This window comes from Equus quagga, chromosome 11, assembly GCF_021613505.1.
Source record: "Equus quagga isolate Etosha38 chromosome 11, UCLA_HA_Equagga_1.0, whole genome shotgun sequence".
NCBI classification, from domain to species: domain Eukaryota; kingdom Metazoa; phylum Chordata; class Mammalia; order Perissodactyla; family Equidae; genus Equus; species Equus quagga.
The window spans coordinates 62,694,912-62,722,686 of record NC_060277.1 but is presented as its reverse complement, the minus strand read 5'-3'; the positions used below and the strand labels follow the sequence as shown (position 1 = coordinate 62,722,686).

Below are 27,775 nucleotides of genomic sequence, written 5' to 3'. Positions count from 1 at the left end.
TTCTTCTCAGCCCCTTCTCTGAAAATGAATCACTTCTACTTCCACTCAAGGTCATGGGAATATCTTAGTTCAGAAACCTAGCTACAACGTTAATGATTTCTTCATTTCCTAAATTGTTCCTGCTTCACTCTCATAGTGTCAAAACCTAAGAGACAGTACATTCTTTAAGGCTCCATCACTTGCACATTCAATTAGTGAATGCAAAATCGTTGTCAGAATAAGTTATAATCATATTACAAGCAGGCGTGAGAAATGTTTAAGAGAGCCGAGTTACACATTTTATGTTCCTCTGCTATAAAAATGATTTTAGATTCCTGAAGGGTGTTAAAAATTAAGTATTGCATATATATGTTTTATTATCAGATTTTATTTTTAGAGCAATTTTAGTTCATATAAAAATTGAGCAGAAGGTACAGAAAGTTCCAGTATACCCCTGCCCCCCTCCACACACAGCCTCCCCACTATCAACATCCCCCACCAGAGCGGTCCATTTGTTACAACTGATGAAGCCACACTGACTCATTGTAGTCACCCGAAGTCCGCAGTTTGCATTAGGGTTCTCTCTGGGTGGTGTACACTCTGTGGATTTGGACAGATGCATAATGACATGTATCCACCATTATAGTGTCTTACAGAGTAGTTTCATTGCCCTAAACATCCTCTACTGCATATATGTTAATCTTAAGCACATGATTTCCTCTTACAAGAAAATTCCGAGAAATCGAGGTTGGCGAGCCTTCACTGTTTGCAGAAGTGGCACATCCCCGTATGAGGCATGGTCACGTGGAGTAAGTGGTTGAATTAGCCAGGGGAGATAGCCAGGAAGCAAAGGCCTTCTCTTTACAAGCAAAGGACAGCGGCTGGCAGAGTCCAGAGCTTCTCTCTATTTGTCTTACTGTGCCATGGCCCTCAGAGGATATGCCAAAGGACTGGGACATTTCCATCCCACTTTTTCTGGTACCGCTGACCCTCTTCTGCCCGGTCGTGTTATGGGATGACTCCAGGACGGGGCACCTTTACTCCCTGTCAGCTCACATGGCAGATGACATTCACATGTACAACATACTTCCAGGGCCACACCCAGATTTAACAAAACCCAAACAATGGTGTGGAGAAGCACATGTACTGTGGTGTATTGTTTATGAAACCATTTTATAATCATGTGAGTAAATTGGCCGCTGAAAACTTCTTAAAATTTTTACTTAAAGGGAAAAATAAATATGGCCTGCATCTTTTTTTTAAGTCTTTTGGACTTAATTTTTTTGTAACGAGTCTTGATTTATCTACATATCTTCTTAACCGCAGTTTGGCAAGCAAGCATGTACTATTTATTATATGCCCATAAACACATTTTATTAAAAAGGCCACATATAGGATTCTTAACATAACCCTGGAAACAACACACATATGACAGTTTCCATTACCAAACAGAAAACTAAGCCTTTCTATTTAGACCGGTGCTGATCCAATGGAACTTCCTGGGATGATGGGAATGTCCCCTATCTGCACTAATAGGGCATGTGTGCTATTGCGCACAGGAAATGTAGCTAATGTGACTGAGCAACTGATGTTTAATTTCATCATCTGAGTTCACTTGCGCATCAATGGCTGCACAGGGCCCACGGTGTCCTATCAGACACTAACATGCCAGGCCTAAAGCATCTGTATGTGGAAACTGCAGGGTTAATTACCTCCTTAAAGTCCCAACCTTCAACACTGGCACACTGGTTAGGGCTTCAACGTACGAACTCTGGTGAGACACAATTCAGTCCATGGCAGGGTCTTTCTCAGTCTGCACTGCCTCCCGTATAGAAGTTGCTGTATCAGTCTGACCAATATGGGCCCAGTGGTTCCACCAATGCACACGCTTTTGGTTCTGCCCAGGCTTTGTGGGCACCAACACGTTATGTCCGTGCCTTTGCCATGCTGTGCCTTCTTTATCACTTCTCACCTGACTCAGATTCTCTCATGAATGGGCGAAGTGACGCAGTGTCAGAGCTGCTGAGTATTGGGATTGTGTCCTGTTTATGGCAAAATCCATCATGTTTGTTAGAAAAGAAGTGCTGAGAACCCCTGGTCTGGGGCTCCCCAACCTCCTGCCTCCCTAGAAGCCACTGTGCTTCAGCCACTGCCTTCTCTGCACGATGCAGGCTCTCCACTCTGTCTCGGCAGCTCAGCCTCCTTGCCTCTGTACGGCTCTTTCCATCTTAAAAACACAGCTGTAAATGTGCCTGATTTATAAGCCTCTCCCTGACCAATGCCCCCAGCTGTGGTCATTTTATCCTTCTGCACCTCTCCAGTACAGAGTGGAGTACAGTATGGGTCCTGGATTAATACGCATATACACATGCATTTCTTTGTAACTGCTCTTAAGTCATCCCTCGAGCCTGCCACAAATACAAACCCTGCTTCCTCAGTTAAACTATAAACTCCTCAAGCAGGCACTCTTGTAATTGTTGAACAGTTCTGGGGAAAAAACCCCAAAACTAGTAAAGTCCTCTCTGTGTTTGCTGTGAGTCTGAGCGCAAAGCTGCTGCAGGGAGGGAGGAAGGGGGGCCAGAGCTCAGCTCCCCCCTCCCTCCTCAGTATGTGTCTTTCTGTTTAAAGTAATCTCTTCACCTCTGCAAATACTGTGTCGCCCCTGAAGAATTCAATGGGCTTGCTTTTATAAGTCGGGGATTTGGGAAATTATACACACACACTATGGTCCATCTATTAAAAAGTCACTGACCTAGACTATTTAAGTCTTTGAATAATTCTTTTTCCACATTTAGAGTTCTTTATTTGGTCCAAACAGAGACAGGTACTGATAACAAAGGGAAATTTTACAACTGTGATAGCAACCTCTGAAAAATACGACTTACGAGGTTTTGTTGCTTATGACCAACAAACCAGATTGACCCTAAACAATTAGAAAATCAGGCGATATGTGAAAAACATCAGTTTTCAGATATTGGACAATAGGCAGCACAGGACTGTGATACTTGAACAAAAGGAAATAAGAAAGGTGAGACCTCCACTCCACAAACTTGCTATGTGGAGGCAGTTTCCAGGCTACAGTTCAGGAAAAAGCCCCAAAGTTCTGCTGAATTGAGGAGACACAGAGCCAAAGCAGCTGGAGTCTGCAGGGCAGAGCACCTATGGCAGAGAGCTGCCCAGAGGAGCGCCTGAGATGTGCAGAGCCATCCCCCTGAGACATTGTCTGGCTACTGCTCTGCACATGAGTGAGAAGAAACTACCCGAGCTGGGAAAGAAGCACCGGAAAGGAGCAGAGAAAGTAATCTCGGAGTTCACGTAGAGCTGGGAAGAGTTATTTTGTTCCCACTAGCCAGAGCAGAAAGAGATTAAAAAAACAGGAAGAATCAGGGAGAAGTCTCAGAAGGGTATCAACTTAGTAGTGGGAAAAATTGAACCTAGACTCAGACTGAACGCTGGTCTGGACCCCCCCCCCCCCAGCTCCCAATAAAGCTGAAAGGCAAGCCTCCAACGGATCCGCTGATTCCAGGTAACATAACTGCAGGCAAAAATAAATTCCAGCACTATTTAAAGAATACAATGAAATCTAGCACTCAGTGATATAAAATTCACAGTGTCTGAAATAAACTAAACAAATTACAGGGATGTAAAGAAGCAGGAATATACGAGTCACAGTGAGGAGAAAAGCTGACCAACTGCAGTGCAGCCAGAAATGGCAGGGGGGATGGAATTAGCAGAAAAAGACGTTAAGATAATTATTATAAGTTAAGAAGATAGAAGAAAATAAGGCCATGATGAAGTGGAAATGGAAGATATAAAAAAGACCCCAGTGGAACTTACAGAGATTAAAAATACAATATCTGAATGAAAAATTAACTTTGGAGGTTTTATAGCTGATTGAGCACTGCAGAAGGAAAGATCAGTAATCATGAAAACATCACAATTCTAGAAACTATCCAAAATGAGGGGAAAAGAAAAACTAATGAAAAAAGGAGACAGCACATCAGTGACCTGTGGGATAATATCAAGTGGTCTAACATATGTGTAACTGGAGTCCCAGGGGGATGGGGTTGGGGGGAGGACAGAAAAAAATATTTGAAGAAATAAGGGCCACAACTTTGCAAATTTGATGAGAGCTATAAACCCATAGGCACAAGAAGCTCAACAAGCCCCATGCAGAATAAGCCTAAGGAAAACTACGTGAAGATACCTCATAAGGAAGTTGCTGAAACCCAAGGATAAAACAGCAGTGAGGGGGTGGAGGTGGGGTTGGGGGGTGACATACAAAGAACCAAAGAAAAGAATGACGGCAGACTTCTTGTGGGGAGCTACGCAAGCTGGAAGACGTGGAGAGATACCATTAAAGTACTAAAAGAAAAGTATCAAAAGTAAAAACTATAAATTTGGAATTCTTTGACCAGCAAAAAAAGTTTCAAAAAATCAAAGATATTTTCAGACAACTGAGAGAATTCATATTCAGCTGAGAGAATTCCTATCCAGTAGGCCTAAAGTACAAGAAATGAAAAGGAATTTCTTCAGCAAGAAGGAAAATGATACCATATAGAAATTTGAATCTACACCAAGAAATGATAGTCTCCATAAATGGTAAGTATGTGAGTCATGTAAAAGACATTTTCTCTCCTTTAAAAATCTTAAAAAATAATTGACTTTTTCAAACAAAAATAATAAGTACGGTGAGCTTTATAAAATATGTAGACCTAAAATGTACGACAAAAATCACATGAAAAATGAGAGGGGAGAAATGGAAGGGTATCGTACACAATTCCTATACTATATGAAATGTGGTATAATATTTGAAGGTAGACTGTGATAAGTTAAAGATATATATTGTAAATCCTAGAATAGGGTTCAGCAGACTATTTGCCTGCAGACAAAATCCAGCACACAAGCTGCTTTTGTAAGGAAACATTTACTGAAACACAGCCACAACCGTCAATTTACGTGTTGTCTACGGCTGCTTTGCTGCTACCATTGCAGAGCTGAGTAGCTGCAACAGAGATCACGTGGCCTGCCAAGCTCATGGTATTTACTATTTGACACTTTACAGAAAAAAACTTTTGCCAACCCTGCCCTAGAGCAACCACTAAAATAAGTGAATAAATGGTAGATTTAAATTCTGCCATATTGGTAACTAGATTAAATAGAAATGGTCAGTGCCCAAAGTGCTGATTAGAATTTTCAGATTGGGTAAAAAAAAAAAAAAGCAAGACCTATCAAGATGCTGTTGTATCAGGGATCCTGTCCCCAGCTCACCCCCACATTTGAAGATTTGCTAGAAGGATTCATGGGTCTCAGCATATAGTTGTACATAGGGCTGAGATTTGTTACAGTGATATGGTAAGAATACACATACCGCCATAAGGGAAAAAGTCACGGGTGGAGTCAGCAGAAATCCATATGCAACTTTCTCATGCTGTCTCCCTGTCGTGAGGTATCACACAGAGTGGGGTCCTATATCCAGAGAAAACGTTGTTAGGAGTGAAGGGGAAATCAAGACATTTTCAGATGAAGGACAATCATAAGAGGTTTGTCACCACCAGACCAACCCTAAAAGAATGTTAAAGGAATGTCTCTAAACAGAAAGGAAATGATAAAGGATTTTGGAAAATCAGAAAGGAAGAAAGAACACAGTAAGTGAAAAATATGAGTAAATACAATATGCTTTCCTTCGCCTCGTGAGTTTTCTAAATCCAGTTTGACAGCTGAAGCAAAATTTATAACACTATTTGATGTGGTGCTAAATGCACGTGGAGGAAATATTTAAGACAATTATATTGTAAATGGGGGAAGGAAAGGGGGTGTGAAGAAAGGTAAGGTTTCTACACATCACTTCACTGGAGAAATGCCAACACAGTAGACTATGATAAATTATGTATATATAGTGTAATATCTAGAGCTACCAGTATAAAACCTATAAAAGGAGATATACCCAAAAATACTCTAGATAAATAAAACCAAAATTCTAAATGCATTCAAGTAATCCACAGGAAGCCAGGAAAAAGAAAACGAAAATTAAAAACAGAAAACAAAAAAATAAAATGGCAGATTTAAGCCCTTATATACAATAATTACATTAAATCTAAATGTTCTAATATGCCAATTAAAAGAGACAGATTGGCAACATAGTTTAAAAAACATGAGCCAACTATATGCTGTCTTCAAGAAACTCACTCCAAATATAACATTATAGACAAGATGAATGTAAAAATATAAAAAGATATATCATGAAAATATAATTCAAAAGAAAGAAAGCAGGAATGGCTATATCAATATCAGATACAGTTGACTTAAGAGCAAAGAAAATTACCAGAGACAGAGAGGGGTGTTACACAGTGAGAAAAGAGCCAGTCCACCAGGAGACACGGTGGTCCTCAATGTGTACGCACCGAACAACAGAGCTGCAAAAACAGGTGAAGTAAAACTGATAGAACTGAAAGGAGAACAGACAAATTCTCAATTACAGTTGGAGACTTCAACACCCTTCTCTCAACAATTGATGATAGCGTAACTAGACAAAAAATCAACAAGAATATAGAAGTCAACTACACCATCAACCAACAGGATTTAATGCACTCAAAAAGAGCAGAATACACCTTCTTTCTAAGTGTCCTGGAACATATACCAAGATAGAGCATATCCTGTGCCATGAAACCAACCGCAACAAATTGAAAAGCATTGAAATCATACAGAGTTTGTTCTATAACCACAAGGGAATCAAAGTAGAAATCAGATCAGAAAGTTAACAGAAAAATCTCCAAACATTTGGAAACAAAAAACACACTTCTGTATAATCCATGGGTCCAAGGGGAAGTCTAAAGGGAAATAGAAAATACTTTGAACCAAATGAAAATAAAATATCTAACACAGCTAAAGCAGTGCTGAGAGAGAAATTTATGCTATTAAATGCATACATTAGAAAAGAGGAAAGTCTCACTTCCACAATCTAAGCTCCCATTTCAAGAACCTAGAAGAGAAGAGCAAAATAAACCCAAAGCAAGGAGAAGGAAAGAAATAATAAACATAAGAGCAGAAAGCAATGAAATTGAAAATGGAAAAACAATTGAGAAAATCAATGAAACAAAGAGCTAGCTCTTTGAAAATATCAATAAAATTAACAAATCCCTAGCAACACTGACAAAGAAACAAAGAAGCAAAAAGACATGAATTACCAATATCAGCAATGAAAGAGGGGATATCGCTTCAGATGCTGCGGACATCCAAAGGATGTCGTGAAACAGTTCTACACACATAAATTTGACAACTTAGATGAAATGGACCAATTCCTTGAAAAACACAAACTACCACAATACCACAATGTGAAAAGAACATTTGAATAGGCCCGTAACTATTAGGGACATTGGATTTGTAGTTTAAAATTTCCAAAAGAAGAAATCTCCATGCCCAGAAAATTTCACTGGGGAATTCTACTAAACATTTAAAGACAAATTAACAACAATTTTATACAATGTATTCCAGAAAATAGAAGAGGAATGAACACTTCCCAGTTCATTTTGTGAAACTACCCAAGCTACCCTGATATCAAAACCAGACAAAGATAGTACAAAAAAATTAAAACTACAGACCAATATTGCTCATAAATATAAATGCAAAAATCCTTAACAAATGATTAGCAAATGGAATTCAGCAATATATAAAAAGGATTATTTACCATGGCCAAATGACTAAGATACAAAACTAGTTCCATATTCAAAAACCAGTCAATATAATCCACCATATTAACAGACTAAAGAAGAAAGATCACATGATCATATCAACTGATACAGAAAAATCATTTGAAACATTCAACACTCATTCATGATAAAACTCTCAGAAAAACAGGAATAGAGGGGGACATCCTCAACTTGATAATAAGCATCTACAAAAACCTATAACGTTATATTTAACATGGTACTTAATGGTGAAAGATTGCATGCTCTCCCCTAACATCAAGAACAAGGCAAGACGTCTGCTCTCACCAGTCTTTTTTTTTTTTTTTGAGGAAGATTAGCCCTGAGCTAACTACTGCTGTACTACCAATCCTCCTCTTTTTGCTGAGCAAGACAGGCCCTGAGCTAACATCCGTGCCCATCTTCCTCTACTTTGTATGTGGGACGCCTACCACAGCATGGCTTTTGCCAAGCGGTGCCATGTCCGCACCCGGGATCCGAACTGGGGAACCCCAGGCTGCTGAGAAGCAGAACGTGCGAACTTAACCACTGCGCCACCAGGCCGGCCCCCTGCTCTCATCAGTCTTATTCAACATAGTGCTGGAAGTTGTAGCCAGTGCAATAAGGCCAAAAAAAACAAAAAACAAAAGAAAGAAAGAAACAGTATCCAGGTTGGAAAGTAAGAAATAAAACTGTCCCTCTTTGCAGATCACATGATTGTCTACATAGGAAATTGCAAGACTCTACAAAAATACTAGAACGAATAAGCGAATTCAGGAACGTATCGGAATACAAGATAAACACACAAAAATTAATCATATTTCTATATACAAGCAATGAAAACATGGACACCAAAATTAAAAATGTAGTACCATTTATAACTGCTCAAAAAATTGAAATGCTTAGTTGCAAATCTAATAACACATGTACAGGACTTGTATCCTGAAAACTATGAAACACTGAAAAAGAAATTAAAGAATATATAAATAGGGGTCAGCCTCATGGCCAAGTGGTTAAGTTCGCACATTCTGCTTCAGCAGCCTGGGGTTCACCAGTTCAGATCCTGGGCGCAGAACTATACACTGCTCATCAAACCATGTTGTGTTGGCGTCCCACACAGAGGAACTAGAGTGACCTACAACTAGGATATGCAACTATGTACTGGGGCTTTGGTAAAAAAAAAAAAAGGAAGACTGGCAACAGATGTTAGCTCAGGGCCAATCTTCCTCACCAAAAGAAAAACAAAATATAAATAAATGTAGGGGTATACTGTATTCATGGATTAGAAGACTCAACGTAGTACACATGTCAATTCTACTCAAATCGATATACAGGTTTAATGCAATTCCAATCAAAATCCCAACAAGAATCTTTTGTAGATATAGAGAAGATTATTCTAAAATTTATGTGGAAAAGCAAAGGAACTAGAATAATGAAAAACCAATTCTGAAAAAGAATAAAGTGGGAGGAAACAGTTACTTAATTTCAAAACTTGTTATATAGCTACAGTAATCCAGACCGTGTGGTAATGGTGGACGGACAGATACACAAAACAGAATAAAGCAGCTGGAAATAGACCTTCCCAAATAGCCCAAATGATTTTTGACAAAGGTGTAAAAGCAAGTCAATGGAGAAAAGAGAGTCTTTTCAACAAACAGTGCTAGAGTAATTTGGCATAACAGGCAAAAATACTAACCTCAAGCTAAGTCTCACACCTTATAAAAAATTAACCCAAAATGGATTGTGGACTTAAGTGTAAAACTTAAAACTATAAAGCTTCTAGAAAAAAAAAAACAGGAGAAAATCTTCAAGCTCTAGGGGTAGGAAAATAGTTCTTAGACTTGACACCAAAAACACAAGCCATAAAAGGAAAAACTGATAAAATGGACTCCATTAAAATTGAAAACTTTTGCTCTACAAAAAACCCTTTTAAGAGAACGAAGACAAGCTTTAGACTAGATAAAAATATTTGCAATCCACATATCTGAAAAAAGACTAATATCTAAAATATATAACTAACTCCTGAAATTCAATGGGGAAAAAAAACCCAATTATAAAATAGGCAAAAGATATTAAGACATTGCACCAAAGAGAATAGACAGGTGAAAAAGTAGCATATGAAAATAAATTCATCTTCATTAACTATTAGGGAAATGCAAGTTAAAATTACGAGATATTACTACACACCTACCAGAATGACTAAAACAAAAAATAATGATAGCTCCAAGTGCTGACAAAGATGTGAATAAAATGGACCACTCAGACATTGCTGGTGAGAATGCAAAATGGGACAGTCACTTTGAAAACCAGTTTGGCACTTTCCTTAAAAACCAAACATGTAACTACCATACAACCTAGCAATTATATGTGTGGGCATTTATCCCAGAGAAAAGAAAACTTACGTTCACTCAAAAATCTGTACATAAATGTTTATAGCAGCTTCATTCATAATGGCCAAAACCTGGAAACAACCCAGATGTCCTTCAGTGGGTGAAGGGTTGAACAAACCGTGTGCATCCATATTGTATTGGCTGCCTGTCGCTGCTGTAATAAGTTACTACAAACTTAGCGGCTTAAAATAATTTATTACGTTACAGTTTTGGAGGTCATAAGTCTGAGACGGGTCTCATTTAGCTAAAATCAAGATTTGGGCAGAACTGTGTTTATTCTGCAGGCTCAACAGAAGGATCCATTCGCTTCCTTCTCCCAGTTTCTAGAGGCTGCTACGTTCCTTGACCAATGGCTCCTTTCCCCATCTTTAAAGCCAGCAGTGGAGCATCTTCCAATCTGACTCTCACCTTCCTACCTGCCTCCTTCCTACAGTCATGTATTGATTAATGATGGGGATATGTTTTGAGAAATTCATCCTTAGGCGATTGTGTCATTGTGCAAACATGATGGAGTGTACTTGCATAAACTTACATGGTCTAGCCTACTACACACCTAGGCTAGATGGTACTAATCTTATGGGTCCACTGTTGTATATGTGGTCCATCATTGACTAAAACGTTGTTATGAGGTGCACGACATATAAGGATCTCTGTGATTAAATTAGGCCAACCTTGATAATCCAAGATAATCTCCCCACTTTAAACTCCTTAACTTAATCACATCTGCAGAGTCCCTTTTGCCATGTAAGGTGACATATTCACAGGCTCTAAGGATTAGGATGTAGACATCTTTGGAGAGGTTATTATTCCTTCTACCATACATATCATAGGATACTACTCAGCAATAAAAAGTAATGAACAATTTGGCACATGTAAAAACCTGGATGAATGCTCAGAGAATTATGCTAATTGAAGAGCCAATCCCAAAAGATTAAAGGTTTTATAAATGATTCCATTTATATAATATTCCTGAAATGACAAGCTTATAGAAATGGAGAATAGATCGGTGTTTACCAGGGGTTATGGAAAAGGTGGGGACAAGAGAGAAGTGGGTGTAGCTATAAAAGGGCAACCCAAGGCATGTTGTGGTGGTAGAAATGCTTTGTATCTTGACTGTACCAATGTCAGTATCCTGTTTGTCACATTGTACTATAGTTTTATAAAATGTTACCATTGGGGGAAACTGGATACACGACACACAAGACTCGTCTATATTATTTCTTACAACTGCATGTGTGTCTACAATTATCTCAAAATAAAAAGTTTAATTTAAATAGAAAGCAGAGAGAAAACTTCCCAACAAATTTTATGAAGCCAGAATTAATTCGTTACTAAACCCAAAAACATTACAAGAAAATGAGAGACAAATATGCCTCATAAACACAGATGCAAAAATCCTTAGTAAGACGTTAGTAAGTCAAATCATACAATATAAGAAAAGGATAATACATTGTGGTCACACAGGGCTCATCTCAGGAATGCAAGGTTGGTTTTAACATTCAAAAATCAATCAATAAAGTTCACTGTATTAATGTACTAAATACAAAAGCCATATGATCATCTTTGTAAATGGGAAAAAAGCATTTGAAAAAATTTAACACCAAATCTTTGATTTTAAAATATCAGAAAAAGAAGAATCAAAAGGACTTTCCTTAACCTAATAAAGGACATCTAAGAAAACCTTAACATCATATTTAATGGTGAAAGACAATGTTTTCCCTCTAAGTTTAGAAACAAAGCAAGGATGTCTACCCTTATCACTTTTATTCATCATTGTAATGAAGGTCCTAGACAGTGCAATAAGGCAAGAAAAATTTACACAGATGGAGTCTCATAAAAGAAAAGATTTGATCATCTTTGATCATTTTTTCCTTTGCACTAAATTTAATCTTAATGCTTAATGTTATCTTATTAAATAATCAGCTATATTTAGGGAAACTTCATTATTACATGTTATAAATTGTATATAATAATGAATTATCACATAACTGCAGGCCTGAGGAAAACCATATTGTCTCAGAAACTTGATTTTGGCTCAAATATACAAGTAGTATTTTATAGCCTCTTTTTAGAAGTCTTCACTGAAGTGGAGAGTCCAAATAAAGAGAGCAATTTTTTCTATTTTAACCCAGTAATAGGATTCATTTCAGCAGACCCTTAAAGAAATCTACCAGAAGAAACTTTTGTTCACCTAACTGGGGTGTAGCTGAAAGTGATAAACTTTGTTGGCAGATACACGCCATCTAGACTTCCCGTTGAACCTTAAGGTGGCCTCAGAATCCTTCACAACACACTGCTCTGGTCAGCCATGTCAATGCAGCTGAGCAGACACACAGAATGAAATCCATTTTCTATCCCTGTAATAAAGTCCATTTACTGCAAGAAAAAAATCCGTAATTCAGGCTGTACTCATTCAGCCTGGCATATCTGGCACTGGTCTGATGAGAGATGTTTGGCTTTTAAAATATTATGGTATCTTAAAATAGCCCAGTCACTAGAGTCTATGGTATAGAAAATGTATATGTAATAACTACATTCTCTCTGGGAAGTCCATAAAGAAGTTATTAGTCTATTTCCTACAAATTGGGGGTCAGAGTGTTAGTTTCTAGCTGTCATTCAGGACCTGAAATATGTTCATCTTTAAGGGAGGTATGCTGAATGCTTTTCAGCAGTTTCAAGAGTCAAGAGAAAGAGCTGGACCTAGAATTACACGGTCCAGTCTCCCATCCCACAGGCAAGGTACCTCCAGGCCCCAAGGAGGCTCTCTGACATTTTAGCAGTCTGCACTTAACAGGTGAGCCAAGCTGTCTTAATCCATTCGGGCTGCTATAACAGAATACCTTAGACTGGGTGCCTCATAAACAACAGAAACTTATTTCTCACAGTTTTGGAAGTTGGAAGTCAAGATCAAGGCACTGGCAGATTTGGTGTCTGGCAAGAGCTCAATTCCTGATTAATAGACAGCAGACTTCTTACTGTCTCCTCACAAGACAGAAGGGGCAAGGGAGCTCTCTGGGGTCTCTTTTATAAGGGCACTAATCCCATTCACGAGGACTCCGTCTTATGAGCTAATCACCTCCCAGAAGTCCCACCTCCTGATACCATCACATTGGGGGTTAGGATTTCTACATAGGAATTTGCGTGGGGTGGGGGGACACAAACATTCAGTCCATAACATGAGCCTTGTCGGGTACCCTAAGTCCTGTGCAGAAACCACTGCAATAGAGATGGAGTCTTCAAGAAATTGCTAGAGATCCTTGACATAACTAAAGATACAAAGTTTAATTTAAAGATGGTTTTCAATGTAAACTCTTCCTTACAAATTTCATCTAGCAGTTGGAAGAGGGTCCCTTAAAGTTGACTATGTATCTAATAGCTTGATTTCTGACGGAAATCCTTGATTTGGGGGCATATAGAGCTTCTAGGCTTTGACTTCTTGTGTTTCTAAACTGCACGAAGAAGTCTGCAGGGCTGCCGGATAGTGGAACTCAAGCTTTAGGCTGGAGTTGAATCTGCTCAGAACCCACTGGTGGTGTGAGGGCTGCAGTAGACCTTAACTATTGACAGTAGATAGCTGTAGACTCTGATATCACTGGTGCAGGGAGAGTTTTAAAAGGACCAGCCTCTGTGAGACAAACGTTGCAGATCAAGTACCGGACAGGGATAGTCACTGTGTCACCCACTCCTGGAGTCATCTTCCATCTGCCTGCATGCCATGAGCCAGACGTTCCTAAGGCCAGTTTTCTCCAGGGACTTCCTGTCCCCTCACTCTTTCCCCTCTTGTTCTTTGTCTTCAGGGGGAACTGACCATGACGAGCGACATGGAGAACTTACAGAATGCCTTGTACCTAGACACAGTGCCAGAGCCCTGGGCCAGGCTAGCGTACCCTTCCACGGCGGGCCTGGCAGCCTGGTTTTTGGACCTCCTCAACCGAATCAAGGAGTTGGAGATTTGGATAGGAGACTTTGCAATGCCCTCTACTGTGTGGCTGACAGGTTTCTTCAACCCCCAGTCCTTCCTTACCGCCATCATGCAGTCCATGGCCCGCAAGAACGAATGGCCACTGGACCAGATGGCCCTGCAATGTGATGTGACAAAGAAGAACAGAGAGGAATTCAGGAGCCCTCCTCGGGAAGGGGCCTATGTCCATGGCCTCTTCATGGAAGGCGCTCGCTGGGATACACAGGTAAATCCTGGGATGAGCCAAAGGGCATCCTCTGTGGGCTGATTAAATACACATTGCCTCCAATCAAGTGTGATTACTAAAAGGACTGCTCCTGAATCTTTTGACCTAGATAAACTTTCCTTGAAGCTGTCAAGCCATTTTTATGCAGCCAGGGATGGTGCAAAGAGCACAGACTTTGCAGAGTGAGTAGAGTAGGGTGGTTAAAGGCAAAGGCTCTGGAACCAGACTGGCTGGATCTGAATCTGAGCACCACCACTAATTAGCACTCTGACCTTGGGATGTAGTTCCACCTCTCCAGATCTCAGTTTACTCAACTCGTAAGTGGGAAAATAGAAGTTCCTGTGAAAATTAAGTGAGTTAATATGTAAGACAGTTGGAATAGTGCCTGGCACATATGGAGTGCTCAAAAAGTGTTGGAGTCAGCTCCCCCTGCTGCTGTGTGACCTGGGGACATCATTTCGCCTCCCTGGTCCACTTTCCTCATTCATGAGCTCTAGGAGGGCAGGAGTCCCTTCTCCCTTTTACATCACCCCCATCTGCAAAGGGGAGCCAGTAGATATTATTTAAAGTGAAATTCTGAAAGGATTCCTAACGGAAACCTAATAGAAATTTGAGTTACCATAAGATCAGAGATGTTTTTTCACAGATAGGAAACAGGCAAACAAGCACAGGTGGCTGGGAAAAATGACTTGAACAAGGACGGATAACTCTAGAACAACTTTATATTTGTTATACACATGATCTGGAAGGAGTACATAGTTAAATATCCCACTTGGCAAGTGACTCTAAACTATTCCTAGCTGCCAGTACAAAGCTAATGGGGAAAAACTGTTAGAAGATATAGAAGATCCTAGAAGGCCACGTAAATACAGAGAGCAAGCTGTACTGGGTTGAATAGTGTCCTCCTAAAATTCACGTCTACCCAGAATCTCAGAATGTGACCTTATTTGGAAATATGGTCTTTGCAGATATAATTAGTTAAGATGAAGTCATACTAATGTAGCCCTAAATCCAATGACTAGTGTCCTTATAAGAAGACCATGTTGGAGACACAGAAGAGAATGTCCTATGAAGATGGAGGCAGAGATTGGAGTAATGCATCCATAAGCCAAAGATTGCCAGCAACCACTGGAAGCTAGGAGAAAGGAATGGGACAGTTTCTGCCTCAGAAGCTCCAGAAGGAACCAATCCTACCTACACCTTGATTTAAGACTTCTGACCGGTGGAACTGTGAAAGAATACATTTCTATTGTTTTAAACACCAAGTTTATGGTAATTTGTTACAACATCCCTAGGAAACCAATCAAGAGCCAACAGACAGACAGAGAGTAAAGTGGGACAGTGTTCAAACAGCCTGAACCTTGAGAAGGAAGCTGACTCCCCTCTCTCCACCTGAACATTTGTACAAGAGTCTGTCAGTGGAGATCATACGGATCGTATTAGGTTTAGGGTGGCCTAGAGAGAACCAGAGCTAGAATACCAAATGAGAAAAGTACAAAAAAGATAAGTAGGGAAGAAGCTCAGAAGGAAGAGCATTGGCACTGTGGGGAAAAAAGGACATTGATTCCAATTATCTGTCTCAATTTTGCCTACCTTATTTCTACATAAGAATAATAAAAACTTTCCAAAAAGCAATACCTGTCCACCAAGAGCTCTTGTTCTCAAAGTTTCTATCCCAGAAAGATTTCATCAAAAACAGAAAAGTAAGTATGTCCAAAAATCCTCTCCTCTGTAAACCAATAAGAACACTGGCCCCAAAATTGTCAGAATCAACTTTTTAAGAAGTCTGGAAACTAACCAAAGGCTTTCACCAATCCAAGGAGTGTTTATTGAAGAAAAATGACTGAATCCCAGTAATAAGAGCAAGCTCTGTGGCCTTTTAATTTGCCTTATTCCCATCCCCTCCCCCAAACTCTACAGTAGCCTTGAAAACCAACAGGCTACATTCATAATGAAAATAGCAGCCTATCAGCCATTGGAGGGGAAAAAATGAAGTTGGAGTACCTTCAAAGCCCCATTCCTAGAAAATTGTTATTTTCCCTGTGTGATGGTTCCCTGGAAGACCCCACTTGCAAGTCTGTCTTTACTTGACCTGACGTGGAGCTCACCCAGGGCAACAGCCTTTTCCCCAGAGGCATTTACTGAAAACAATCAAAGACAACTGTTTAACGCGGCAGCTTGCCTGAGGCAGTAGATAACAGTGGAACAAACAAGAGGCTAACCAAAAAGCTTAAGAGGAAAAGCTGGAGAATGAGATATCCAAAGGGGGCTTTGAAAACCTCCAATATGTTGCTGGAAACCTAAAAGGCCGTGATCATTTGCAGAGCTGTGCACATGCCCATGGCTGTGCACATGGTCAAGAAAGACCTGATAAGGCCATACGCTCTCACCTCTAACTAACCTTGAGGCTCTGTGCAAGCAGGAGGTGAAGGGTAAGGTAGAGTTTTAAACTGCCTGGCTGAGCATTGAAGGCATGCCTGAACATGACAGAGCCCCAGAGCAAAGACTCTGTGACTTACAGGTTCCAGGCCTATAAGAAAATTTAAGAAAATCCCTGTCTGATTATTTGCTGGCCACTAAGCTAACTGAGCAGGACACTTCAGAGGCCATACATGACAAAGAATACAGACTTTACAGAATCAATTCAGAAAAGTCACCAAACAAACAACAACAAACCCTATGGTGGGAGAAGATCTGATTTACAGAGCTGCCACATTATATTATTTGAAATGTTCAGTCTTCAACAAAAAATTATCAGACACACAAAGAAACAAAAAGGAATGGTCCATACACAGGGGGAGAAAAGCAGTCAACAGAAACAGTCCCTGAGGAAGTTCAGGGACATCCTAGACATCCTAGACAAAGACTTTTCATCAGCTATTTTAAATATGTTCAAAGAACTAAAGGAAACCATGCTTAAATAACTAAAGTATATGAACAATGACTCACTGAATAGAGAATATTAACAAAGAGATTGACATTATTTGTTTTAAAAAACGAATAGTAACTCTGGAGTTGAAAAGTATAATATCTGAAATGAAAATTCAATAGAAGAATTCAACAATAGATATGAGTAGGCAAAAATCACCAAACTTGGAAAAACATCAATTGAGATTATCCAATCTGAGAAACAGAAAGAAAAAAAAACGAGGAAGAATGAACAGTCTAGAGACCTTTGAAATGCCATCAAGCATACCAACATATGCATATGGGAGTCCCAAAAGGAGAGGAAAAAGAGCCAGAAAGAATATTTGAAAAATTTGGAAATATTTGAAGAATTTCCAAATTTGATGAAAAACATTAATCTCCACATCCAAGACACTCAACAAATTCCAAATAGAATAAATTTAGAAATCCATACCTACACATGATACAATCAAACTGTTGAAAGATAAAGACAGCATCTTGAAAGCAGCAAGAGAATAGCAATTCATCACTTACAAGGGGTTCTCAATGAGATTAACAGCTGATTACTCATAAGAAACCATGAAGGCCAGAAGGCAGTGGAATTACACAGTCAAAGTGCTGAAAGAAAAAACTGTCAGCCAAGAATTCTATATCCAGCAAAAGTATCTTTCAAAAACTGAAGAAATTAAGACATTCCCAGATTTAAAAAAAAAAAAGTGCAAGAGAGACTTCATCACCAGCAGACCAGCCCTATAAGAAATACTAAAGGGCTTCTATGAGGATGAGAAAGGACACTAGGCAGTAACTCAAGTTCACATGAGAAGACCAGTAAAGGTAATTACATATGTAAATGTAAAAGATAAAATAATCTGATTTAAAGGACAACTGCATAAAGCAATAATTATAAATCTAGTGTTGACAGGAATAAAATGTACAAAGATGTAATTCGTATGATGAAAACAGTACAAGTTCTTAAGTACAGGAAGGAGAAGCAATGGAACTATTTAGGAGTCAAGTTTTTGTATACTACTGAAATTAAGTTGGTATTAATCTGAAGTAGATTTTTATACATTATTGTAATCCCCAGGGGAATCATTAAGAAAATTTTTTAAAATATAGTAAACATACTTTGGGAAATGCTGATTTAGAGTGATTCACAGATTTCTTGCCTATGTCCAGGCACGGCACTAAAATATATCTATTTAACACAAAAGGAAGCAGGAATGAAGGAACAGAGGAACAAAAAAAGACATTAGATATATAGAAAACAAATAGCAATGTGGCAGATGTAAATCTTACCTTATCAGTAATTACATTAAATGTAGGATTAAACACTAGATTTAAAAGGCACAGAATGGCAGAATGGATTTTAAAAAATGATCCAACTTTATGCTGTCTACAAGAGACACATTAGATTCAAAGACACAAATAGGCTATAAGTGAACAGATGGAAAAAAATGTGCCATTCAAATAGAGAATTCAACCATAATAATTGGAGTCATCAATACCCCCCACTAGTGATGACTGCTAATGGTTACAGAGTTTCTTTCTTCTTCTTTTTTTTTGGGGGTAAGGAAAATGGTCCCTGAACTAACATCTGTCACCAATCTTCCTCTCTTTGCTTGAGGAACATTGTTGCTGAGCTAACATCTGTGCCAATCTTCCTTTATTTTGTATGTGGGATGCCACCCACAGTGTGGCTTGATGAGTGATGTGTAGGTCTGCACCTGGGACCTGAACCAGCGAACCCCAGGCTGCCCAAGTGGCATGTGGGAACTTAACCGCTATGCCACCAGGCCAGCCCTGAGTTTCTTTTGAGGGTGATGAAAATGTTCTGGAATTAGAAAGTAATGATTGTACATTTAATAACACTGAATTGTACATTTTCAAAGGGTTAGCTTTATGGTATGTGAGGAAAAAAGGTTCTACCCCGGCTCCCACTCCCTGCCATAAACTCAGGTGTAGAGTACAAGGGGGTCCCCACGGTTTACCTAAGTTCTATTACTCATCATGCCTGATAACAGCATCTAACAAAACTGAAGAGGGAACATCTTTCCCTTTAGATAAATTTCATGGGAAAGAAACCAAACTCTATCTATAGCACAAGGGGCACAGTGTCACCTGGACCTAGGCAAGGAATCTGTGAATCACTCTGAATCAGCATTTCCCAAAGTAAGTTCCATAAAACACAAGTGCCATGGGAAACAAATAGGTTGCAAGGAAAAAGGGTCCTGTGGTCAAATAAGTTTGGGAAACACCAAGTTAAAGTTAAATTTTCTTTATTGCTAGGACTTCTCCTTGTCTTCACTGTGTTAAGCTTCAAGCCCAGGGTATGGCAAGTACCATTTCCCAAGCTCAGTTGATGAAAGAAGGCTTTGTTCCCCAGAACATTTCTCAGGACCATTAGGAAAAACTGCCCTAGTAAGCTCTTTTGAGACATCTCAGAAAACTATAGAGAAGCCCTACCTGGAAAGCTACAGCATGGTTAGGTCCCTATTTCATGAGTAAAGACACAACACAGCTCCCTCTGCTCAAAAAGTCAAAATGCTTTAGAGGGTAGATGAGGTCACATAGGAAATGAACAGGACATAAACCAAGCCTTAAAATCTAAAGCTTTTGCTGGCAGGAACTGTATCTTACTCATCTTTAAATCTCCAGCACCTAGCATGACATCTGGCAAATAGCTGCATTCAATATGCTTATGAAATGAACGAATGAAAACAGAAAATTAGGAGAGACTCAAGCTTCAAAGGGATTAATTTGTATATGATAAATACAGCTTTTGGAATGCTCCTTCAAAAAGGGATTTAGGCTAGAAGACAGTAGAGATGTGTTTCCACCTATCAGATGCATTCCACTGTGAGTTGTTGAGAGAACCTGTAAGGGGGTAGGCATAAAGGCAGCCAGGCCCTGCTAGTCTCTCATCTACTAGATCAACTGACAGGAGAAGGCTGGCTGGCTGGGCTCTAGGTCTGATCTAAGATGGCTCTTCTCCTGTTCTTGTCCTCAGGCTGGCATCATTACAGAGGCAAAGCTGAAGGATCTGACACCCCCCATGCCTGTGATGTTCATCAAGGCCATTCCTGCAGATAAGCAGGATTGCCGCAGCGTCTATCCTTGTCCTGTGTACAAGACTTGTCAGCGGGGACCCACCTATGTGTGGACTTTCAACCTGAAGACTAAGGAGAACCCATCTAAGTGGGTTCTAGCTGGAGTAGCTTTGCTTCTCCAGATTTAGCTTCTTGCAGAGCCATGAAGACAACAAGGCTGGGCTGGAGGCTGCCCAGAGGGACAAGCGGGTGAGGGGTGACCACAGACACATGGTAAGATGAGAAATCATAAGTACTCACAATTCTGTAGAACTCTTCTAGGGAACTCAGAGAGAAATGCCTAAAGTGAGGCTGAGCTGGAAGAATAGGGGAGAGGCATTTCAAAGCACTGACCCTTTCTTAATAAAGTGATTTAGCCTTCCACTGTGTCTGGTCCAGGCTTTGAGAGTTGCAGAGTCATAAATGATCCTGAAGAGACCAAGAGAAATGAGCCACAAACACTCGAGCCCTGATGTTTCTACACGGCACTATTCTCAGTGCTCTAGCTCCCAGCTACTATGTGAACTAGCAGCATCAGCATCACCCATGAATTAGAGTCCGCATTTTAACAAGTTCCCCAGGTGATTTGTATGCACAATATGACTTGAGAAACATTACTCTGGCTCAGGGGTCACCAAACTTCTTCTGTAAAGGGCCAGATAGTAAATATTTTAGGCTTTGCAGGGCATTTGTCTCTGTTGTAACTACTCAACTCTGCCACTGTAGCCCAAAAGCAGCCATGGAAAATACATAAATGAATAAGTGTAGCCGCATTCCAATAAAACTTTATTTACAAAAACAGATGGTGGGCCATATTTTGCTGATCACCACTCTATAAGATAAGGGAAGTATATATGTGATATTTACCTACATGAATTCACACATCCATTCAATAAATTTTTATCTAACACCTACTATTTGCTGAGAACACAACTGTGAACAAGGTAGGTTGTTTGCTTGTATCTCTATAATCCTTCAGATCATTTAAGAGAGACCTAAGGAGAAAGCCTTCACCTAGAGCTGTTTAACCTGACAGTTTCCTAGAATTTCCTCTGTGGAACAAATTTTCACTGCAAGTCCAAAGAGTTCCACAATTTTAATGAGTTTTAAAGAGTTCTATGGGGAGGCTTGTTTGGTAAGAAAAGCCTGGAAGGATTCAGTATTCCTTCTAGGATCATTCCTATTCTTGGATTAATTACTGTTTAGAACAGTGGTTCTTAATCTTGAGCAGGCATTAGAATCCCCTGGAGGGCTTGTTAAAACAAAGGTTGCTGGGCCCCACCCTTCAGAATTTATGATTCAATAAGTCTAACAAATTGCCGATGCTGCTGGTCCGGGGACCGCACTTTGAGAACTCCTGATCTAAAACATAAAATTCCTACAAATCTCTGCTATGCAGAATACAGAATCTAATAACAACTCCACTATGATTTTCCTGCTTTCTCCCCTGTGGTTCCTGCATCCCCTGAAGAGGGGCCTTATTCATCTTCATGCTATAAGGAAGATAATAAGTTCCTCTGGAATGCAGGATTTCCAACTTGAGTTTGTCTCTCCTCTCATCAATCAGTAATGTAATTCCCATTGTTTGTCAACACTTTAGAGTTTCTTGCCTACAGGTTAATCTGCTTTCAGAGAGATAGCTCCGTCCTCCCCATTAGCATCATCCCTCCTGATCCTCATCAAGAACAGAACAATAAGAGCAGGCAAGGGGAGGACCAAGGTGGAAGGAAGGTAGAAGTCTCACTAGATGAAAGCAGGACACTCTGGGGCATGTAACTTTTGAAGACAAGGACAAGAGGACAGGTTAGATATATGTGTTAATAAACCTCTAGACACACTACAAGTTAGATCAATACTATTGATTTCTTCCTAACACCTACAAACAAAATGAGATAATAAACATAATTTCACAGCAGAACACTGGCAAAAATTATAGCCTAAGTGGACGCCAGGAGAAAGAAGGGCAACTTGAGGTGCATGAGCAAATGGGAAGTGGGCTCAGAAAGAGGATACCACGGACAGACTTACCTGAGACAAAGAGTGCCCTGCACTGGCCAAGCTCTCACACCCAGGCACCAGGGTAGCACTTTCCTATCACTGTCCAGATGACTGATAAACTTGACAGGTTTGTATGGGCTGATCTAGGAGCTGGACTCCCATTTAGGGTATTCTATGAGAAAATGCACTGACTTACAGTCAACACACACTGATACTTCAGACACAAATAAGAAAACAAGTGACTCTACTAAGTTTATTTAAAACAAGGGACACTTAAAAGCTAATTTTGCATCCGTATGACAAAGAACACACGTGAGCTCACTGGGCCTCTCTGCTCCCCCTTCTGTAGCAGAAGACCTGATCTAGGACCCCAGTTCTAAAGGGTTGATCTGAGGTTCTTCCCATGAGCAGCAATTGCAGCGAATCCAGTTAAACTTTCCCAGATAGCACTTCCAAAACGGGATCTCCAAGTGATACTTTTTTCCCAAGGGGTCCAAAAGAAGGGATGAGCTGAAAGATGAAGACTATTCTTTCTCAGGATGTAGAAGCAAGAAATAATTAGTGTGAAATCCAATCCAGAGGCCAATACATCCTCTGAGTCCAAAACCATGTTCAAGTCTCTCCTCTCCAATCCATGAAAAAAAGAACAGGAATGTCCTCTAAGAGACATAATTTCTCTGGATGGAGGTAAGTATTTTTAAATGGACCGGGAAATAGAAATGGGCTAAGAGAGCCTGGCTATTGAAAGGGCTTCTTTCCTAAGTGGGATCTTTGATGTTTATCAAGGCTCGAGCTCCAGCTGAAACTTTTCCCGCAGCGGGAACATTTATAAGGTTTCTCTCCTGTGTGAACCCTCTGATGCCTATTAAAGTTTGATCTTTGAATAAAACTCTTCTCACAGATGGGACATTTATAGGGTTTCTCTCCTGTGTGGATTTTCTCGTGGTGGCGCAACCCTGAGAAGTCACTAAAGCCTTTCCCACAGTAATCACATTTACAGGGCTTCTCTCCTGTGTGAATTCTCTGATGTTTCACAAAGTCTGAACTCCGCAGAAAGGCTTTTTTGCAGGTGGGGCACTGAAAGTATGTCTCTCCAGTGTGAGTCCTCTGGTGAAAAACAAGCTGAGAATTCCTGTAAAAGGTCTTCCCACACTCCCTGCAGGTGGGGAGCTTCTGGGCCATGGGGGCTCGCAGCTGCCCTTTCGGGGAGGCCTCTCTCTTCTCCTCAAGCCACAGCATGGACAGTTCTCCTGGATGTGGACTCGGCAAATGCTGACCCAGCTGTTTCCCAGAAGTCCTTTCTTGGGGAGAGAGCTGGCCCCCTGGCCCCTCACCCTGAAGGTTTTCCTGAGCCTCAGGGAGAGTCTCTCCTTCTCCAAAGCGTCTCGGCTCATCCTCACTGAAGAGGCCACTCAAGCAAGCCTGAGAAGGTGCCTCTCCTGAGGCTTGAGGTTCCTGGTCCCTATAGTTTTCCAAGTTTAGGTTCTCTTTGTCATTCTCCTGTCTGTCTCCTAAAAGAGGAAAGAAGGCTTGAAATAGTTCAATAAATGGTATACCCCATTCTCTAATTCATATGTCAAAGAAAGGGTCATCATAAAACATTAATTCCTTCTACCAAGAGGGCATCAGTGAGTGAGGAAGAGAAATATTATCCAGCCCGAGCTCCTGGCCCTCACTTCACTTCTGTCCAGGCTAAGGGCGTCAGCTCTGGAGCTGAGAACGTCTGATGGCAGAGGAGGGCGCAGACAGGGCTCTGCTGACACCCTATAAATAAGCAGCACGCATTTCTGAAGGCCCAGGAAAAACAAGCGTATTATATGAGAGTACTGCTTTAGAAAATGATTGGTTTTTATCTGATTATAAAATATAAATAGGATCACTAAAAACAATTCGAAAAGTATACAGAAGAAAACCAAATCAACCTCAATCATACTACCCAGAGGTAACAACTATGAGCATCAATTGCCTTCCAGTCTTTAACTTATACATACATGCGTGCTTTTTTCTGACATAATTGATATGATATTGTGTGTACAGTACTATATCTTGTCTTTGTAGCATTGAAATTGTAAATGGTGGTATTTATCAACTTCACATAGATTCTCCCATTCACAAGTAATCCAAAGATTCACGAAATGCACTGTGTCATTTTACTGTGGTTTTAACGTGCAGCGAGGCTGCAGCATAAAAGGGAATCTCTCAGTCGAGGCCTGATTCCAGCACTCACGTGTGCTTCACTAATTTGTATCACAGTTAACATTCTGTTTGTCTGATCATAACTTGGGTTTTTGGTTATTACCACTTAATGATACGTATAGTAAAGATTTTTATTTTGGTGGTAGAATTTATTTTCAACTTTTATAAATTACTTTATTCCTATAGATCTAAAGAAGTTATTTACCTTTCTCTTTCCTATATTAGTGTCTTTGAAATATCTGCTAGAGACCCAGGAATCTGCTAGAGAACTAAACCTGAACTTGTTAATTCACAGTCTGAGAACACATTCCCCACAAATGACAGATATTCTCTTCTTTTTTTAAAAAAAGCCTCATCCATTTTCCTTCTTTCCTTTTTTCCTTCCTTCCTTCCTTCCTCCCTCCTTCCCTCCCTTCCTTCTTTCCTTCTGTTTTTCGTGAGGAAGGTTGGCCCTGAGCGAACATCTATTGCCAATCCTCCTCTTTTTGCTTGAGGAAGATGGTCGCTGAGCTAATATTTGTGCCAGTCTTCCTCTATTTTATGTGGGATGCTGCCACAGAGTGGCTTGACGAGCAGTGCTAGGTCTGCACCCAGGATCCAAACCTGTGAACCCTGAGCCACAGAAGTGGAACACACGAACTTAACCATTATCCCACGGGGCCAGCCCCAAAGGTATTCTCTTTTTAAAGAAGGCTTTATAAATAGCATTTTAAAGAGCTGACATCACGGAAGATATCATAAAAAACACATAATAATAAACATAATTTATTTAAGAATTCTCCTACTGTGAAAATCCGTTTATTGTATTTTTTCCTACTACAAATAATGATGATAAGCATTTTTCTTCATAAATTTTGCACACATTTCTGATGAAAACCTTAAAGGACGTTTCTTAAAGTGGAATTACTGCATCAACAGGCATGAATATTTTACTAAGGCTCTTGACACCTACTAGCAAATGGATGTCCAGAATAACTATGCCATCCTCTGGTATGGGAAGCTGGGCAGAGGGGAGGCAAGTGTTCAAATGAGTTGAATATTGAATATTTTTTAAATATTTGCCATTTGGACAAATGAGGGTGAAAAATGGTTTTTCATTATTATAAATGTTAAGTCTTAGTTATTGAAGGATAAATTTTCTCACATTTATGAGCTATTTTTCATAATCCAAACCTGCTGCCCATTTTTTATTAGGAAAGTCATTTTTTTCTTATCAATTTGCATAAACTCTTTCTATGTTAAGAAAAATAATCATTTACTTGTCATGCTCATGAAAAATGCTTTTCACCAATTCAGTTAACTTAATTTTGTTTGGGATTATATTTATGTATAGGAGTTGTGGTTTTTTTCTTTTTAAATATACTCAAGTCTATTCATCTTTCCCTTAATGATTTTAAATATTGCTTTTATACTTATAAAAATCTTCCCCATCCAGATATGAGTCAAATATTCAGCCACTTTCCTCTGTTATTATTTTATTTCCATATTTTATGTCTTTTTCATTTATTTCGAACTTATTTCGATATATGACATACAACAAATGTAGACAGATTCCTTTTCCCAAAGAGTCTGTGTCCTGATTCTGCTCAGTGAAGAGCAACTCTCTCTGGGACGGTGAGATGCTGCTTCCTTCACTGTCCATTCAACTCTTAGAGACCAGCTTCTCTTCCTAGGCCCCCTTTTCTGTTCCATTGGTCTATGCAACTATTTTTATATCAGGATCCCACTATTTTAATGATTTTACCTTTTTAAAATGACAGCCTCAATATCTACACATCTAATCTTAATGAAATATTCTTTTTTCAAAATTTTTTACTGTTCGTGCAGTATTCTTCCAGATAACTACTTAGGAAACATTTTTACAAATATATATTTTTTAATTCCTTGGAATTTTTATCAGAAGTATAAGTATATAGCTTTTTTTTAAAGATTGGCACCTGAGCTAACATCTATGTCAATCTTTTTTTTTTTTTTCCCTACTTCTCCCCAAAGCCCCCCAGTACATAGCTGTATATCCTAGTTGCAGGTCCTTCTGGTTGTGCTATGAGGGACATCACCTCAGCAGGACTTGATGAGTGGTGCCATGTCTGCACCCAGGATCTGAACCAGCAAAATCCTGGGCCACTGAAGCGGAGTGTGTGAACTTAACCACTCGGCCATGGTCTGGCCCCAAGTATTTAGCTTTTTGAGACTTACTTCCCTGCTGCCCTGCTTTAACTGTGAGCTGTTCTTCCACATAGTCAAACAAAATAGCATATACACTCCCTCCTGTCACTTCTGCCCCCTGGTGTGAGTCCAGATCTGGCCGACCGGTTAACTGTTGTGTCTCCTAGATTGAACCAGTCCTTTCCAATCTTGTTATTGCTGTTGCCACACGAGTCCAGGATCTCGTCCCTGCACACCTGGACTCCCACATCGACTTCCCACAGGGCTCCTCTGCTCTAAGCGTCCCCTTCCAGTCTGTCCTGCACATGGCTACTTCCTCAACCTCCGCCCACATATCCTCCCTCTCAAGAACCTACAATGGCATTTCTTTGCCTTATCAAGCCAGGCTGGCTTTGTAGACTCTCCACAGTCTGGCTTAAGGTAAGATCTAATGGGTTCATGTCAGCAGGTGGGAGGAAGGGGAAAAACAAAAGAATGGCGATATGGAGATACAGTGAGCTATATATCACAAATAAAATTCTACTGCAAGTGAGTATAAGGAAAATCTCTGTCCCTTCTGCTCAATTTTGCTGTGAAACTAAAACTGCTGTAAAAAGTCAAGTCTATTAAAATAAAAATCCCACTGCAATGACCTCTAAAGCAGTATTTCCAGACTTTTTTTCTGCTACCCACAGTAAGAAATATATTTGTATTGAATATAGACACACATTTGGAACAAAAATTTCCTGAAACACCATCTACCCCAACATCTCATGTTTTCTATTTGCATTCTGATATTTTCCATTCAATATTATCATTTCCTTTTTCTTCTCCCCAAAGCCCAGTACATAGTCGTATATCCTAGTTGTAAGTCCTTCTAGTTCTTCCATGTGGGATGCTGCCACAGCATGGCCTAATGTAGGTGTATAGGTCCGCACCCAGGATCCAGGCCGCCAAAGCGGAGTATGTGAACTTAACCACTACACCACCAGGCCAGCCCCCTCATTTTTTTTTTTAAAGATTTTATTTTTCCTTTTTCTCCCAAAGCCCCCCAGTACATAGTTGTGTATTTTTAGTTGTGGGTCCTTTTAGTTGTGACCCTCTCATTTTTTTAAATGCTGGTTGCAACCCAATAAAATGATTTCTCAACCGACTAATTGGTCATGAAATGCAGTTTGAAAAATGCTGCTCCAAAGCAA

The 27,775-nt window shown here is 39.9% G+C and overlaps 2 protein-coding genes across 10 annotated transcripts in view; one reads left to right on the top strand and one right to left on the bottom strand.

Annotated features, from left to right (window-relative positions):
* Positions 1-20,982, top strand: part of DNAH9 (dynein axonemal heavy chain 9) — a 324,423-nt gene extending 303,441 nt beyond the window's left edge. For 6 of the 7 annotated variants that reach the window (XM_046676357.1, XM_046676358.1, XM_046676356.1 and 3 more), the window contains 2 exons: positions 13,852-14,241; positions 20,159-20,982. In XM_046676357.1, the coding sequence (XP_046532313.1) occupies positions 13,852-14,241; positions 20,159-20,386 (618 nt within the window). In that variant the 3' untranslated portion in view covers positions 20,387-20,982. The remainder of the gene's footprint in view (positions 1-13,851; positions 14,242-20,158) is intronic. The other variant, XM_046676360.1, reaches the window with a different exon arrangement.
* A 1,492-nt stretch (positions 20,983-22,474) lies between these two features.
* ZNF18 (zinc finger protein 18) overlaps positions 22,475-27,775 on the bottom strand; it is a 31,338-nt gene continuing 26,037 nt past the window's right edge. For all 3 annotated transcript variants that reach the window (XM_046676367.1, XM_046676368.1, XM_046676370.1), the window contains one exon: positions 22,475-23,746. In XM_046676367.1, coding sequence (XP_046532323.1) covers positions 22,974-23,746 — 773 coding nt within the window. In that variant the 3' untranslated portion in view covers positions 22,475-22,973. The remainder of the gene's footprint in view (positions 23,747-27,775) is intronic.